Source organism: Zootermopsis nevadensis, unplaced genomic scaffold (genome assembly GCF_977971745.1).
Source record: "Zootermopsis nevadensis isolate Lab colony 2312 unplaced genomic scaffold, Znev_1.0 Znev_ptg000037l, whole genome shotgun sequence".
NCBI classification, from domain to species: Eukaryota; Metazoa; Arthropoda; class Insecta; order Blattodea; family Termopsidae; genus Zootermopsis; species Zootermopsis nevadensis.
Genome location: NW_028259169.1, coordinates 8443199 through 8459089, shown reverse-complemented (window position 1 = coordinate 8459089; position 15891 = coordinate 8443199). Strand labels below are relative to the sequence as shown.

The following is a 15891-nucleotide window of genomic DNA, read 5'->3' as shown; positions in this document are numbered from 1 at the left end:
AAACACATGTTAAAACATAAATATGAGATTCGTGATTAATAAAACTCTCTTGAATTGTTAGAGCAAAGACATTGTGAATCGTACAAATAATGCGTACGGAGAAATAAGAACTGCGGATATATAGAATTTTGGTTCAGAAGCCCCTCGGAATGACAGCAACTTCGTCATAGACGTGGTTTTTCCGAAAAAAAATTATCTGCGCGAAGGTATGAACACGATTTGTCAGGACAGCTTCCAAAAATAAGATCTGATTTCAGAAACGATATAAAAATTTGAACCTTGCAGTCAAATGATCCTTAACTTTCAAGAGTTTTAGGACGTTAGATACCTGTTCCTTCTACAAAACTGCAAAAATCTTACTCTTTTAATATTGTATCTGTGGTTTGACAGTTACTTGTTATCTTTGACCACTTTGTGCGTAATCATTTCTTTAGGCACTATCTAGTCTTTCGTTATTGCCAACAAAACTCCACAGATAAATAAATGAGGTAAGATGGATGCTTACGAAGGATAGGCAGTGATGTTTCAATACATCGTGACGTATTACAGCCATGAGAAAACTGCTAGGATTAGCTGGTCGCTTAACTACAGCAGGGCAATGTCCTTCGTGAGCGATAAGAAGCGAGCTGTATAAGCAGCCTTGGGTGTCATATGACATAAGGTAATCGCTTGTTGTGTCCTACGTGAGAGAAACACACGGCCTTCCTGCGCATGCGCAAGAGCTTTCTTGCGCATGCGCCTTACTGGCCAGCGCAGCGACTCACGCGAAAATATCAAAATATTTGATCTGATCGCTTCGCTGTAACCTAGGACAGCGCCACACAAACACCCAGTCTGATATTTCCGCTTCACCAACGCACTTTTCGTTTCGGTTTCTTATTTTCTTCGATAATGTTGATCATCGACATAAAGGCTGTGTCACGTGACCTGCGCGCAGCTTGTCAGAGGAGCAGTGGAGTATGTGCTCCAACAGTTGGATAACTGACTTGATATCAGAACAGGTAACCTGCTGGGAGCATGGAGGAACCAATGTCCACAAGAGATTCATCCCTGTCTTTAATTGGCATTCGTCGTGTAAGTACATGAGCATTAGGATGTATTTGATGTGTTTGTCTTATGAGAGACTTAAGTCTGACCATTATTATATGTGGTACTCTAAATGAATACAGTGGCATTTGTAACCTTCGTATATTTTGTGGTGTGGTGCTCTGATTTCGAATAACACCATATTTGTGGGAAGAAAAGTGATTTTTATGGACAATATTAGGATGTGGTGTGGAATAATGTCAGTCCGCATGGCTAATAGGCTAATGGTTTTGAGATATATTAACAAATATTATTAGGCGGTTGAAATGGGCAGTGAATGTCGCACAGTTAGGCGATCCAGTTGTACATGAGAGATGAATGATAAAATGGAACTTAAATAAACAGAAAGTTACGATGTGAACTGTATTCATCTGGCAAAGGGTGACAACATTTCGCTTAATTACCTCGAAGGTTGAGACTTTACGAATGAAATATTGGTTCGTTTCTCAAAACAACTTTTGCTAGAAAAGATTGTCAGTGAAACCACGGTTTCGGAGAATTAGACGTAAATACGTCTATACGGAAAGGAAGTTTATATATTGGCTTTATTCTAAATATTTCCTTTATAGATCCTTTACAATTGAGATAATTTTGATTAAGACATTGCTTATTTAACTTGAATTAGTTACGCTTAAGATGGGTCTGTGGTAGATGAATGTAATGTAAGGTAATGTTTTATAGGTAACAACAATGCCGAGTAAACAGATGTTCCTTAGGTAACCATTCTTGGTTATTTGTTGATAAACCATTGTTACACTTTTTCGTTCCACATTTTGCCGAATGACCCTTCCTTATAGACGTATTTACGTCAAAAATGTTTTGCTCACATAAATAATTACGATGAAGATGTGACCACAAATGCAACGCGCTGTATTTTAAATACTAGAGCAGGGCGCTCCTTTCGGAGTTCCTAGGGGGGGTTGGTCAAGTTTGTAAAAAGGAACCAACCTTGGTTAGTCCCGAAGGGGAGTTAGTTTAGTGTCTCATTCAAGTGTTTTAACCCCTGAGTAAGAAACTAAACTAACCACCCCGAATGGGGGGTTTAAACACTTGACCAACCCCCCGAAGTGGGTTTTTTGCGTTTTAAAATCTTGAGTAAGACGCTAAACTAACCCCCGTGTATAAACAAATATAAGGTTATATTGTTGATGACGTCATTTTTTGACGACAACGACTACTAATCCTTTCGGAGCGCTTCCTGTAATCTGATATTTTACTTCTTTACGTCGCTGATCAGAGGCCAACAGTTCTTGGTTAGTCAACTTTCTACGTCCAACCCCACCCTTGCAAGTCTTCTTTTTTATTTCCTCTTCTGTTTTTGTTGAATAGTTCTGATGTTTTAGTTCTTTACGTCGCTGTTCAGAGGCCATCTGTTCTTGATCAGTCAACATTCTACGTCCAGCAACACCATTGCTAATCTTCGTCTGTTTTTTCCTTTTCTCTTCTGTTCTTGTTGTATACGTTTTTCTATATTTATCAATGTAATTCTCCCTTCGTTTTTCTTTATTTGTTAAATAGATCTGATGGATTAGTTCTTTACGTCGCTTTTCAAAGGTCAACTGTTCTTGGTTAGTCAACTTTCTACGTCCAACCCCACCCTTTCAAATCTTCGTCTGTTTTTCTACGTGTGTTATTAATATGGTCTCTTTTAACAATGTAAGTCTTCTTTCGCTTATCCTTATTTGTTAAATAGATCTGAAGTCTTAGTTCTTTACATCCCTTTTCAGAGGCCACCTGTTCATGGTTAGTCAACTATCTACTTCCAAACCCACCCTTGCAAGTCTTCGTCTGTTTTTTCCTTTTCTCTTCTGTTCCTGTTGTATACGTTTTTCTATGTTTATCAATGTAACTCTCCCTTCGTCTTTCTTTATTTGTTAAATAGGTCTGATGGATTAGTTCTTTACGTCGCTTTTCAGAGGTCAACTGTTCTTGGTTAGTCAACTTTCTACGTCCAACCCCACCCTTGCAAGTCTTCGTTTGTTTTCTTCTGCTCTTCTGTTTTTGTTGAATAAGTTTTTCTGCGTTTATCAATGTAAATCTCCCTTCGCTTTTCTTTACTCGTTAAGTAGTTCTGATGTTTTAATTCTTTACATCGATGTTCAGAGGCCAACTGTTTTTGGTCAGACAACGTTTTACGTCCAACCCCACCCTTGCAAGTCTTCTTTTGTTTTCTTCTGCTCTTCTGTTCTTAATGAATACGTTTTTCTACGTTTATCAATGTAAGTCTTCCTTCGCTTTTCTTTATTTGTTAAATTTGTTAAATATATCTGATGTTTGAGTTTTTACGTCGCTGTTCAGAGGCAAACTGTTTTTGGTCAGACAACTTTCTACGTCCAATCCCACCCTTGCAAATCTTCGTCTGTTTTTCTACGTGTGTCGTTAATATGGTCTAGTTTATCAATGTAAGTCTTTTTTCGCTTTTCTTTATTTCTTAAATATGTCTGATGTTGTAGTTCTTTACGTCGCTGTTCAGAAGTCAACAGTTCTTGTTCAGTCCACTTTTTACGTCCAGCCCCACCCTAGCAAATCTTCGTCTTATAATCGATCATAAAGTCAGTTTTCATAATAGTTTTCGTAATCGTAATATATCGAATGCGTATCAGTTTACCTTGTTGAAGTTGTTGGAGTTTGTACTTCAAATACTTGACGTCTTCTTTCACTTTTCAGATGTTTTAGGCCAACTGTCAGTCAATATTCAAGAATGCGAAGTGTTCCTTCTGGAGCAGTGATAGTGCGACTGACTTGATATTTTTTTATTTCTTTGTTGTGAAGCGTTATATTTGTTTACTCGACATTGTTGTGTTCCACAACAATGCCGAGTAAACAAATATCTGTTGGCATTGTTGATGACGTCATTTGTCTGTCTAAAGAATCTAATATAGAACATATGGAATATAATTGTCAACAATGGACAAGATACGCAGCTGTGTCAATAATAGAAAACTTGTTATGCTGTCTTAATTGTTGTAAATGAACTGATTTAGTTCCCGTGATTCCCGCAACGTGAAGAGTGCTTGAAGTCGTTCAGTATTCATTATCTTTCATCCATTATGAGGGAGTTAACGTTCAATTTGTGCGGGGCATCCTTCAAGTAATAAAGAGAGAACATCCTTCGAGTACAATAACACATTTTGTGGAATTAAATAGTTCAGGTGTTCGGATACAATCCGTAGAAGACAGACGGGAATAATTTTAAATGCCCCTCGCCGTGTGGTTTAATTGCCCATGGATTAACACTCGTTTGTCTACAGGTAGAGAAGGACATTTTTAAATCGAGTATTCATAAGGAAAGTCTACATAGAGTTAGTAACAATAATGTAGACAGAGTACTGTCCACAGATGACGAGAAAATCCCTGCAAGGGGGAGTCGTGCGGTGCGGGGGGAATGTTTACTGCATGGTCGACTAGAGGGCTGCTATTGGTGGGAAGTGCGATACGTCAGAGTTTTACGCTACTACACAGACTGAAAACATCAAGCAGTTAAGAGTAGCGTGTAGTGAGTGCAACTGTACTGTGTTTTGTGGGTGTTGCGATAATATTCTGGATTAAATCGCTGTGCCACTGTGAGGTAATCTTAAATCTCTACCCATTAGAACACATGAAAGCCTGTCGTCTGTTGTTCGTTCACTGGTTGTGGAACGAATGCTTTTAGGATCGGTCGTCACTCACCGCGAAATTTCGCGCATGCGCGTATATCGAATTCCTAGCAGGGACTTTCTCCTGGTCTGTGGACTGCAGTAAATTTTGTAACAGTCAAAAGCATAAGATTCCCTCACCGTTATATTCATAAATATACTTGGACATCTGCTGATTGTGTCACACGTAATCAGATCGTGTTCTGACAAAAGACAACGCGCTAGTACGTATATTAGATGTCAGATCCTTTTGATTCTTTAATCCTTTTAAAGAAATTAATATTTAGAGCAATGACGGTACATATAAGTAGAGAAACGAAGTCTGCACACAGTTGTTTGCTTGTAGAATGCACTTCCTGTAGACCAGGCAAGTGACAGTGATACCAATAATTCGAGCGGTTCGCATAGTGATACGTCTCCCTCTAGTATCCTGCAGGATCTTCCCGCAAGCATTGGCGAACAAGAGGATAAGCCATCACAGTCGAATGAGGATCTTAACTCATCAGATGACTGTGTCTTTGTGGGCTATGTGAAGCCTCGTCATCAGAGGACACCCGAAGTCATCACGTTGCTATCGTCTGACCTAGAGGCAGATGAAGGCGAAGAGATGGTAAGTCCAGCAATGTTTGCACGCTGTGTGCTGCCAAATGTACATATTCTCTTTTACTTCCTAACCTAAAAATAGTTGAAATGAACAGAAGAGGAGAAAGTGGGTTTGGTTGCGATACTGAGAGTGCCACTGCTTTCGTTATAAAATCATTTGAGGCCAATGAACTAATGGACAGATTCTGCTAGTCCTGGCCATTCCTTAGATAGTGGTTTTTGTTTGAGTTTAATTGAGATGTGCCATATTTTTTACAATTTAGATGTAGATTAACCCTGAGTTGAGAACAGCAGACCAGCACATCCTACACAGAATGTTAGTAATGCTGACGTCTTAGGGCAACTGATTGTTACGATAGTGCTCTGAAAGATGAAATTGTGAGGTTCTCACGGCACTGAATATGAAGATGGCTGGGCTTTGGCACCACGTAGTCTGGTTGAAGTTTATCACTGCCTCCATCATCAGTGTGGCGAGTAAGCTGCACATGTCAAATTAGTTTGAGAAAGATGGATCAGTGGGGGTGTAGGGTCAGGATCGGTTGAAGGCCTGAGAGCCAATAGGAGATGAGGTCATGCCGCAGCCTGGCCAGCAGCAGGAGGACAAACATGCAAGAGCGAATGATCTGAGCAAGCCGCCACGGTGGTCTAGTGGTTAGAACGCTGGCCTTGTAATCCTGGGGTCTCGGGTTCGATTCCCGGCGGTGCCCGAATTTATAACTTGTGTTGGGCAAGGCAGTGGTCTAGGCAACACGGAGTTTTCCTCCGTGGCATCCCAACAATTACTCCATTCACACACAGAAGAAGGCAATGGCAAACCACTTCTGGATCATCTGCCAAGAACGTATATGAACAGGTCCCAGGATGGAAGGATCCTGTTCATATGGACCTGTCGTCACACAGAACACTAAATAAATAAAATAGAATAAATGTCTGTATTATACATATCTGTTGTATGGTAAACCACAATATAAGTTAAGTATGGGAACGTATAAAATTTGTCAGCAATTTCACAATTATCGCTGCCCCAGAAGGGTTTTAGCAGTAGCATCACAGTTTGTGAGAGGACACTGGAAGATGTTTGAATCACTTGTATGTTTGGTGCCGCTCCCGACATCTTTAAATTTGTACAACATGTATGTTTTTAATCCATATTGGCTTTCTGTAGTGGCATATATGGTACCTAACTAAGCCTCCCCTTGTAGTATCATCCTACATTTTAATCAATTTGGGTTTGTGTGGTTTTCTGGATTTCAGTTTCATTGCAGGGACAATGCAAGTATTGTTTTAGTTATGGGAAGACGGGAATATAAACCATTGGATTTCATGACCATTTCATCCAGCAGCACATCTTTATTGAGTATTTCAGTTTTTATATGATTGGCTACGGACTGGATGACTGGGGTTCGATCCCCGACGAGGGCAGAGGATTTTTACTCTAGCCTCTCCTCCTATCCAGTGTGTACCACGGTCCTTTCCTGGGGGTAAAGCGCGGACAGGGTGTGATGCCGACCACTCACCCCATCTAGTGACAAGGTCAAGAATGAGTAGGATCTATATTTCCACTCCCCTCAGGCGCCTACATGGCGTATTGTGGGGCAGCTTAACTTTTATAACATATATAGTATATAGCAGTGACAAGGTTGATCAATGTCATGAAACAGAATGTATCTGTGACAACCAGATTCACCTTTCCTTATTTTCTATGCTGGTTTTCAATTTGAAAAAGATTCTGTTTTTGTTTACGCTAGTAACAGGACAGGTGGAACAACCCACTTACCATTCTAGTCTTAACAGTTATTACATTTGGTTTTGTGTTTTGGTTCAGGAGTTGACCCAGATGACACGCACATACTCCAGTGATATATTTCTCTCACCAGCAAGCTCTCCATCCGGATCAGAAAACAACATAGTTCAAACACCTTACTTGAAAAGGCCACATTTGAAAACCTTACGAAGTGAATTTTAAAGGGACATAATGGTCCCTGATCAACAGAGTTTTCAACCATATTATTTTATTCATAACTTTAAGTATTTGAAGTTCAATGTTAACTACATGTTCCACCATTTTAACAATCAATATCTCTTATAATTTGCATTTATGGTTTTCATGATTCTCAGAATAAACAGCAATTATTTCCTTAAACAGCGTTATCCATCTGATCTCTGTAATGCTTTTGCTGTGAATAACAATGCTGACAATGAATTTGTTGTGGTTTCCTACCAACTTGTATTAATTGTGTTCATAACTTTTTCATCTTTGAAGAACATTATTTTATATGTGAAAATGTATTTTGCAAAACGAAAGTTTTACTTGCTTTTAACAGCTCATATACGAACACAGTTCTCTTGAAAGTTTAAACTACATTTCCAAAGAAAAATATATCTCTTAACTACAGGTCTTCCTTTTCAAACAAAATGGCTTCGCAGTCTTATGGCAGAGTTCCATGTACTGGCTCGGTACTAAAAGGGATAATGCAGTTTTTCAGTAACTATTCTCACCCTTACAACAGATATAGCTCTTTAAATCCTCCTTCTGATTGTAGTTCAACTCACAGTCATCTTGAGGTCTGCAGATTTCATGAATGGCATCCACAACATTTTGTGGTGATGGAAAACCTTTATGTGTCACTGTAAAACATAATTATCACAATTAAATCAGAAATAAATGTAACAAATAAACTTAGTGCTGCAGTATGATTACTTCAATATTCATACTCGTCCACCGATTTTACAGTTCCACTGAAGGGTTCTACATACCAGATGGCCCATTTTTAAAAATGTACATGACTATAAATTATTTTATTTTACACAACTCTGCAAACTTTATCAATCTTCTCAAAATGAGCATTACACAAGTAATACATATATCCCATACACATCTACAACTTTTATTTCAAATCTTTTTTCAATATGATATAATTTTAATTCAATACAAGGAAAAATAATTTACAACATTACGCAGAAAACCTGTAATGTAATTAAAAAATCATGCCAAGTTCCGTATTCAGAGCTGAAATCTGGACCACCAACCCAAAGCTCTTGATAAAAAAATGCCTTATTTCTGCTTAACCCCTTTGGTGCCAAATTATTTTAAAGCAATTGTACAAACTAATGATAATGAGAATGATTTGAGGTTTTCACAATGGTGAGTATGAAGATTTCCGTCTTCTGGATAATGAATTTCAGCATTGGAAACAAATTTATGGCCTGGATTATTTAAAAATAAAGTGATAGAACTTTTTCACAATTAACTTTTATGAAATAAAATGGTCTCACAATAACAAACAAAAATGAAAAAGAGAACAAATACCAATAATTGATAAGAATGGAAAAAATATTGCTCGTTTTTCATAAAAACCTCATATATATTCTGTTTTCAATGCCTGATTTATTTTGTTTCCCAGAGAATGTTCAGCGGCCTGACCACATGACCCATTAACAAAATCCATTACCATAAATCTTGGCACACCTCATCTGAGGCAAACAGAAAAGTGTCTTTTTCAGTAGGAGCCAGAGTATTATTAACAGAACCCAATACCATCTACAGAAAATACAAGGAGGCTGCACACATGGCACTACTCGCCAATCCTATCACCCGGCCTAGTTTGGATTTATCTCCTATTTGGATTCCTGTCATCTCTGAAGAAATCCAAGTTGGGCATCGAGTTTCAAATTAATATTCATGTGTATTTATTCCCACCTTTTGTGGGTTTTTTTTATCGTGTTCAATGAATTTTGATTTCTACTTCTATTCTTTTATGTCCCACGGATTGATGGTGTGTTAATGCCTTTTTATTCCGGGACTTTCACTTTTTTACTTTGTCCGGAGGTAGGGATTAGCTCTATCTAGTGGGCCCAACTGTGTAGGAACCTGAAGACGGAGATAGAGTCCCATCTCCGAAACGTCGTTTTACGTTTTATATTTACTAGATGATGGATAATATCCAAGTAAATTTTTATTCAATTGACTCTTCACCATCTTCAAGAAGTTTTAGATTTGAATTACAATATCTACAGCCTGAATACATTTCTGTGGGATTTCCAGTGTACGTTCACTGCTCATGCATGTAGAGAGGGATCCAAAATCAACTTGGGGTGTGAATTTGATAGTACTCTCACACTCTTTAACCCTAACAGATTCATCATCATGCACCATGAGACTTTCAGTTTTCTGAAGAAAAAAACACTTTAGTTCTTTGCTACAGAGTATCACAGTATCACTTTCAATAGCTGTATGTACCATAATGTTCAGAACTGAACACTTATAAATTTTACAACACATACACTGGAAGACAAAGTTACAGTGATACAAAGGGAAACTAACTTTTTAAATTAACTCTGATATGGCAAAACTTGAGACTTTCACAACGATAAGTATGAAGATGGCTGTCATCTGGGATGTCGCACTGTGTAGTCTGGTACAAGTTGATCAATGTCTCAAAGGAACGTACTGCCTCCATCACAAGTTGTATGTCTTTACATCCACATCAACATTACCAGCAGCAACAGCTTACACTTGTTAAATTAAACCAAACATACCTCTGGCAGCTCTCGAGTACTGTACAAGTTTTTCCTCCCATTAAAAGCTGGATATCGATCAGGAAAATTTATCCGCCTGAATTCTTCCTTTGCACGTCTGAAATAAGGAATTATGTATAATTACACAAAATGTTATACAGTTTCAACAGTAGTTCTAACAAAACTAGAAACATAGAGAAACATGATATATTTATAAGCATAAAAATTCAATACAACATACACAATCTGCATAACATACATGTTTATAATAGAAGCAACCTAGTCTTCTACACTGTGCAATAACATTTTAACAGCAAGATTTTTTGACATTACAAACCAAACTACTTGAGTCTTAACAATGCTAGTACCTGGAAATGTCATTAACTTCAAGAAAGCTAGATGTTACATACCATAAGTTTACATTTCAACTTATATAATTTGAATATTTATTGTTATACAAAACAATGTACATAACCTCAAAACAAAATATCTCTTATGACAAATAAACATAGTTTATATAAAGCTCATGCAATGGACCCAAACCTGTAAATGAACAGGTCAATACTCTCTCTGTTGTAAGAATTATCATACATTTAGTATTTACTGCCTTAAGATCACCTGGTATAGTAGAAATATGTCAAAACAGAAAAATGTCATGAAAGTCTGACTGAATAAAGCTGTGCAAACAGTTTATCATTAATAGTTTTATTAAATACTCACCAGGATGGAACTGTTCTTATCAGATCACTACAGTTCATACACTAACCAAAGATCCTGATTGTATCCTCCAAGTGTGGTTACAAATGCAACAAATAATGCTATAATGGAGGCAGCAGTCATTAATTCATAATCACAATGAGAAAAGACCTGATTGCAATGTACTCTTAAATGCAGCAACATTACGTTTGGTCCCCAAAGTCTTGGCTAGCTCCTAAAATTGTAATGAATTTTACCAACACTGACAATGTTGACAATAACAAACTTTAATCAAAATCTACCTGTAAGTATATAAGCAATGCATTGATTCTACCAAATTGTATAAATACAAAACATAACATTTAGCCTCCTACGTATTAACAACATACAAATTAATGTGAGAAAATTAACATCATATTATTCTGAGTTATCAGAGTAGCAAAAGGTCTTTATTACATGAAAGTCATTAAAAGTTTTAATATTATTCAAACTGACCTAAACAAGATAGACAACAGGTAAAAGCCAAGAAGAAATTCATTTTTGCTGCTAGCTACACAAATATCCATGGATGTCCAAAGTCTTTGAAGGCAGAAAAGTTCAGTATTTGTTAGATTTCACATGCAACATATCTTCAAAACATCGTAAAAACTGATTTAGTTCTTAGGAATGTTTCAAAATGAAGTTCAGAACCCGAATAACTTGACCTAAGAGAGATAAAGTGACGACTGAGAACAGAAAACTGCGTAATAAAGATTCAGAATTATTTATTTTCAACGGGCACTGATACTGTTGCAGTAACTGAATAGAAATCTGATTGGTTGTTGGATGTAATAAATACTGACACTTCAAGATATGGCTCACTTCAGTTCACAGTTGTACTAATACAGTCCTTGTTCTGTAACAACTCACTAAAGCTGACGAAACATATCCGCCATGTTGTGACGTCACAGTCAACGCCCAGTGAACGCGAATGCATGATCAGCACACAATGGAATAAAATTTTCTAGGCTTTGAAGACTTTCGATTTGTTTGCTACAGTCCAGCAAAAGAAGAGAACATAATTTATGATGGCCAGCGTCCATATTCCTGCGATTTGTGTAACAAGTCATTCATCGATCAGCATAACCTGAAGACCCATCAGCGTACGCACAGTGGTGAAAGGCTATATTCCTGTGATGTAACAAATCATTCAGTTTTCAGGGTAATCTGAAAACAACATCTGCTCATCCACAGTGGATCATGTTAAAACCTCTATATAATATTAAAGAATAACTACAGAATAAACTTTATATACTATAATCAATAAACTGAATGTTTATTTAAATTCTCATTCATCAAAACCAAAAGTAAATAAAATATTTTCAGACACACTGTGACCCCATATTCCCTTTTATTGCACCCACCTTGTCAGAGTGATGCATAAATAGGTTACCAAGAGATGGACTTTCATCATCTGAGCTTGAACTGTCATTCAGTTCAAGAGGAGGTTCACCATCATCAGTCTCTTTGTCATTCCCATAGAAACTCTTGCAGTCAACATCCAGAACTGAAGAGGTGTCTCTTAACCCTACTACAGCAGTGTTACATGAAGGATTTGAGTCACTAAAGTTGCCAATTATTTCGTATGTTTTAGACACTTCAATTTCCTTTTTAAGAATTAATTATTTTAGATCAGTAGATGTGTTATGTTCAGATCTTTGTCCAACTTCTATAACAGCAAACTGTGAAGATCTACCCACTATTTTCAAACCGCTGTCAGCATGTGAAATCTGTCTTGTTAGTTGGATCTAGAATTACATATTCAGAATCACGCCATGCAGTTAGTGATCTCTTCTGTCTTGTCAATTCTGTCCATCATCTGAAGGCAGAGTGAAGGTAGGTTATCACTTGAGGTTGCATGCATTTTCACACAGTAACCAGGATTGGACACTTTAGGTGGGGAATCATTCAATTTATCAACTGATTCTGTTTGAAGTTGAGTTAGACGGAGACATGCAGTTGGATCACTACTAGCAACTGCACTCACCCTGATAATTTCTTCATCTGATAATCGTTGAGATCGTGGTTGCTCCACATTTTCCAGTGATAATCTAGCAATTTTTTTGTTAGAGATAATTGTCAAAGTAGCACCTCCATGAACATCATGCAACATCTTCCTTGTGTCTCCTTGGACATTAGTTGATTTAACAGTTGACTCAGAATCAGTCTCTGGTGCAGACTCCTCAGCGATTTCCAACATTTCAACGGAATGGGGGCCAAACTCTTACCATTGTTTCTATGCTTCTGCTGGGGTAGACCACATGCTTAATGGGTTCCAAAGAAGAGACTACTGACTTTAAAATTCCCTTTATCTCCACTACTTGGCAAGGATCTGCCTCTGGTTTGGAGCCTACATGCTCCACCTTGGCATTACTGGTCACAAGTGTGTTCGTTGACACTTGAGAGAAGAGTATACTGTCCTTTGCCAAGCAAAATGTATCCATTTCATCTGCATCTTGAGAAGAATGTGCAGGAGATTCTAATGTTTTCACAATATCCCCTTGGTTTCGATCAGCAATAACTTCAGTTTCAGTTGCTATGCTACTTTTATCTTTTTCTTCTCCTTTATTTATAATTATTCCATCTGTTTCAGGTAATTTCACTGTTCTTATTTCATCTTGTACTGCACTCACAAAATATCTATGCTGAGTATCGTCATAAATGACAATTTCCGGATACTGCCTTACTTCTGCTGGTGGTTCAGATTCCATTCGCTCCTCAGGTTTTTCTGGTGTGTTCCCTACAAGAGGTCTACTTGCTCCTTCACCCTGAATTTTTCTAACTTCATCTTCGTCTAATAAATCTTCAAATACAGGATTCAGATAGCCCATACATTCCTGTTCTACTGCATCATGTTCGATAAATTCTAACATAAACTAGAAACGTAGAGAAACAGGACATATTTATAAGCATAAAAATTCAAAATAGCATACACAATCTGCATAACACCTTTAATCTACCAAGATCCTAACGACGCATAATAAAACAGCAAGATTTTTGAAATTACAGACCAAACTACTTGGGTCTTAACAATGCTAGTACCTGGAAATGTCATTAAATTCAAGAAAGCTAGATGTTACATACCATAAGTTTATATTTCAACTTATATAATCTGTACATAAGCTCAAATTATCTCTATCAAAATATCTCTTATGACAAACATAGTTCATACAAAGCCCATGCAATGGATCCACACATGTAAATGAATTAATGCTCAATCATATCTTTGTTGTAACAATTACTATACATTTAGTATTTACTGCCTTAAGATCACCTGGTATAGTAAAATTTCATAAATGTCTGACTGAATAAAGCTGTGCAAACAGTTTATCATTAATAGTTTCGATATTTTAATATTTTCCGTCAAATCACAATTTTAATAAGATAATAAAATATAAAATATTTAAAATATCATTTCACGTTCCGCATCGAATTTCAGTATTAAACCTCGACCCGACACAGTAATACTTCTAGATGTCTTCCGCTAGACACGTCATGTCTCTATCAACTCATCACCGACTAATATTGAACATCAGATGAACCACGCCATATAAAAAACAATACCTTCGTTCTAATATATAAGAGTAATCTGATAATAACATTTTCAATAAACTGCATAACATTGTAAATGATTGTAATTCGAGTTTTAGATTTACCAATCTAATTTATACCTGAGGACGGTTAAATATAACCGAAACATGTCGTAAGAGACGTTCCAATTTGTAAATCGATCATTCGACGCGGAAAGTGAAATGATATTTTAAATATTTTATATTTTATTAAAATTGTGATTTGACGGAAAATATTAACCTAATTCGCAATATGACGCAAATATACTACCTTATTAATAGTTTTATTAAATAATGGAACTGTTCTTATCAGATCACTACAGTTCATACGCTAACCAAAGATCCTGATTGTATCCTCCAAGTGTGGTTACAACTGCAACAATCAGTAAGCTTATGACCCTTTCAAGGCAACCTCACAATTCATTCAGACCCGCAATTTCAAAACCACTTGGTCACTAGGAATCTAAAGTGTGCAACTGCAGTGCGGTGGCCACATAACCAACATTGCAACCTGTAACTCTAGCTACTTACTTCTACCTTGTTCACTGCGATAGGCTCTTACACCAATTTAAATCAACAGCTACTGAATTTCCACATGCAAGTTACAAAAACTGAGGCTGCCACCACGTGTCTGTGGGTCATCCCAACCACATCGCCTGATGAATTGTCCATCATGCACAATGATCATGTCAGCTCCCGGAGCAAAGTCTTGCTACCTCCGTAGTAATGATGCGTAACGGCTGAAGTATCCCATATGCTTGCATTCACGCCTGCCTGAAACAAAACCATGTACAGAAATAAACATCCGCATTGAGAGACCAGTATTAATTCTTACTACGAAGGCACTCTACACCACATTAATAACCTACTGGCAACTAATCCGGCCTTTCGTGCAACCAAAATATTTCCCACTTTACGTACTTCACACAGGAGAAAGATGACAAACTTCAGCTCAAATAAACTTGCAAGCCCTGGCAATATAAGAGTAAAGCTGCACTCGACTGGGCATACATCCTACCATCACGCCGTCCGAAGGAAACAATAACAGCAGAGGAGCTGCGCCATTTTCTCGCACGCAGGGACGGCAACGTCTGAAAAACAGCGAACATTTTCCGCAACCGCCGGGGCACGAGGGATATTCGATGATCATTATGTGCGCACCCTGACGAACTCTCCTGTCATCTACCGACAATTCCTCTGAGGTACATGGCCGTCAACGAACACTACACGGCACTGCCAAATCAAATGCTGCCTGAAATACCACTCCACAGATTGTAAACTTATAAGGATCTGAAACGTACTTCTGTGACTACCATTAGTGACATCTTCTCACTTAATAATGGCAGGAACTAGAGGACTGAAAATGAAGGAGAAACGAGCCTACCAACGTCGCCTATAAGAAACCAACTACCAAACACTTCCATAACCTCAAAAATCTTAAAATAATTTACGAAACCAACCACACCCAATAAAGTACAGCTCAATCAACTTAGCACGAAGCACTATGAAACAAATAACCAACAATTCGCCACTAGATCGCCTACATCCTAGCGCACATTTATCACATAACCTCTCGGTCACCGGGTTGTTACTGCACCGAGCAACCTTTGACACCCTGCTCAGATCGATACTAGACACGAATATTGAATACCTGCACGTCTACCTCCGAAACGTTGGTTGACATCTACCAGACTACACAGCGTAACAACCGAGAAGATAGAAATCTTCACACACATCGCCCTGAT

At 37.7% G+C, this 15891-nt stretch overlaps 2 protein-coding genes and 1 long non-coding RNA gene across 7 annotated transcripts; 2 read left to right on the top strand and 1 right to left on the bottom strand.

Moving 5' to 3' along the window:
• The first annotated feature begins 788 nt into the window (after nt 1-788).
• LOC147871885 (uncharacterized) lies at nt 789-8032 on the top strand. Its single transcript, XM_087359901.1, has 3 exons — nt 789-1074; nt 5068-5331; nt 7150-8032. Exons 1-3 carry the CDS (start codon nt 1018-1020, stop codon nt 7288-7290), a joined length of 462 nt encoding a protein of 153 aa, XP_087216027.1. The 5' UTR covers nt 789-1017; the 3' UTR covers nt 7291-8032.
• On the bottom strand, nt 6238-13450 carry LOC147871884 (uncharacterized). 5 transcript variants are annotated; one of them, XR_015538166.1, is made up of 4 exons: nt 11034-13450; nt 9864-9960; nt 7878-7952; nt 6238-6846 (listed from the first exon to the last, which is right to left on the bottom strand). XR_015538166.1 is itself a non-coding variant. In XM_087359883.1 (3 exons), the coding sequence occupies exons 1-3, from the start codon at nt 11102-11104 to the stop codon at nt 7950-7952; spliced, it is 171 nt and encodes a 56-aa protein (XP_087216009.1). In that variant the 5' UTR covers nt 11105-11492; the 3' UTR covers nt 7317-7949. The 5 variants fall into 5 exon arrangements, 1 of the variants encoding a protein (XP_087216009.1); XR_015538168.1 differs by having other exon boundaries at nt 11034-11494; XR_015538167.1 differs by lacking the exon at nt 6238-6846 and adding an exon at nt 7317-7784 and having other exon boundaries at nt 11034-11494.
• Nucleotides 11641-13905, top strand: LOC147871883 (uncharacterized). Its single transcript, XR_015538190.1, has 2 exons — nt 11641-11692; nt 13171-13905. It is a non-coding gene; the product is annotated as an uncharacterized LOC147871883 (long non-coding RNA).
• The last annotated feature ends 1986 nt before the right edge of the window (nt 13906-15891 follow it).

What these genes read in the sequence shown, in the direction of transcription:
- LOC147871884 (XM_087359883.1), bottom strand. Translation starts at nt 11,104, where the DNA reads ATGGATATTTGTGTAGCTAGCAGCAAAAATGAATTTCTTCTTGGCTTT. An exon ending in CTGTTGTCTATCTTGTTTAG is followed by an intron (nt 9,961 to 11,033) that starts GTCAGTTTGAAT and finishes TCCTTATTTCAG; the next exon opens with ACGTGCAAAGGAAGAATTCA.
- LOC147871885 (XM_087359901.1), top strand. Translation starts at nt 1,018, where the DNA reads ATGGAGGAACCAATGTCCACAAGAGATTCATCCCTGTCTTTAATTGGC. An exon ending in CTTTAATTGGCATTCGTCGT is followed by an intron (nt 1,075 to 5,067) that starts GTAAGTACATGA and finishes GTTTGCTTGTAG; the next exon opens with AATGCACTTCCTGTAGACCA. An exon ending in CAGATGAAGGCGAAGAGATG is followed by an intron (nt 5,332 to 7,149) that starts GTAAGTCCAGCA and finishes GTTTTGGTTCAG; the next exon opens with GAGTTGACCCAGATGACACG.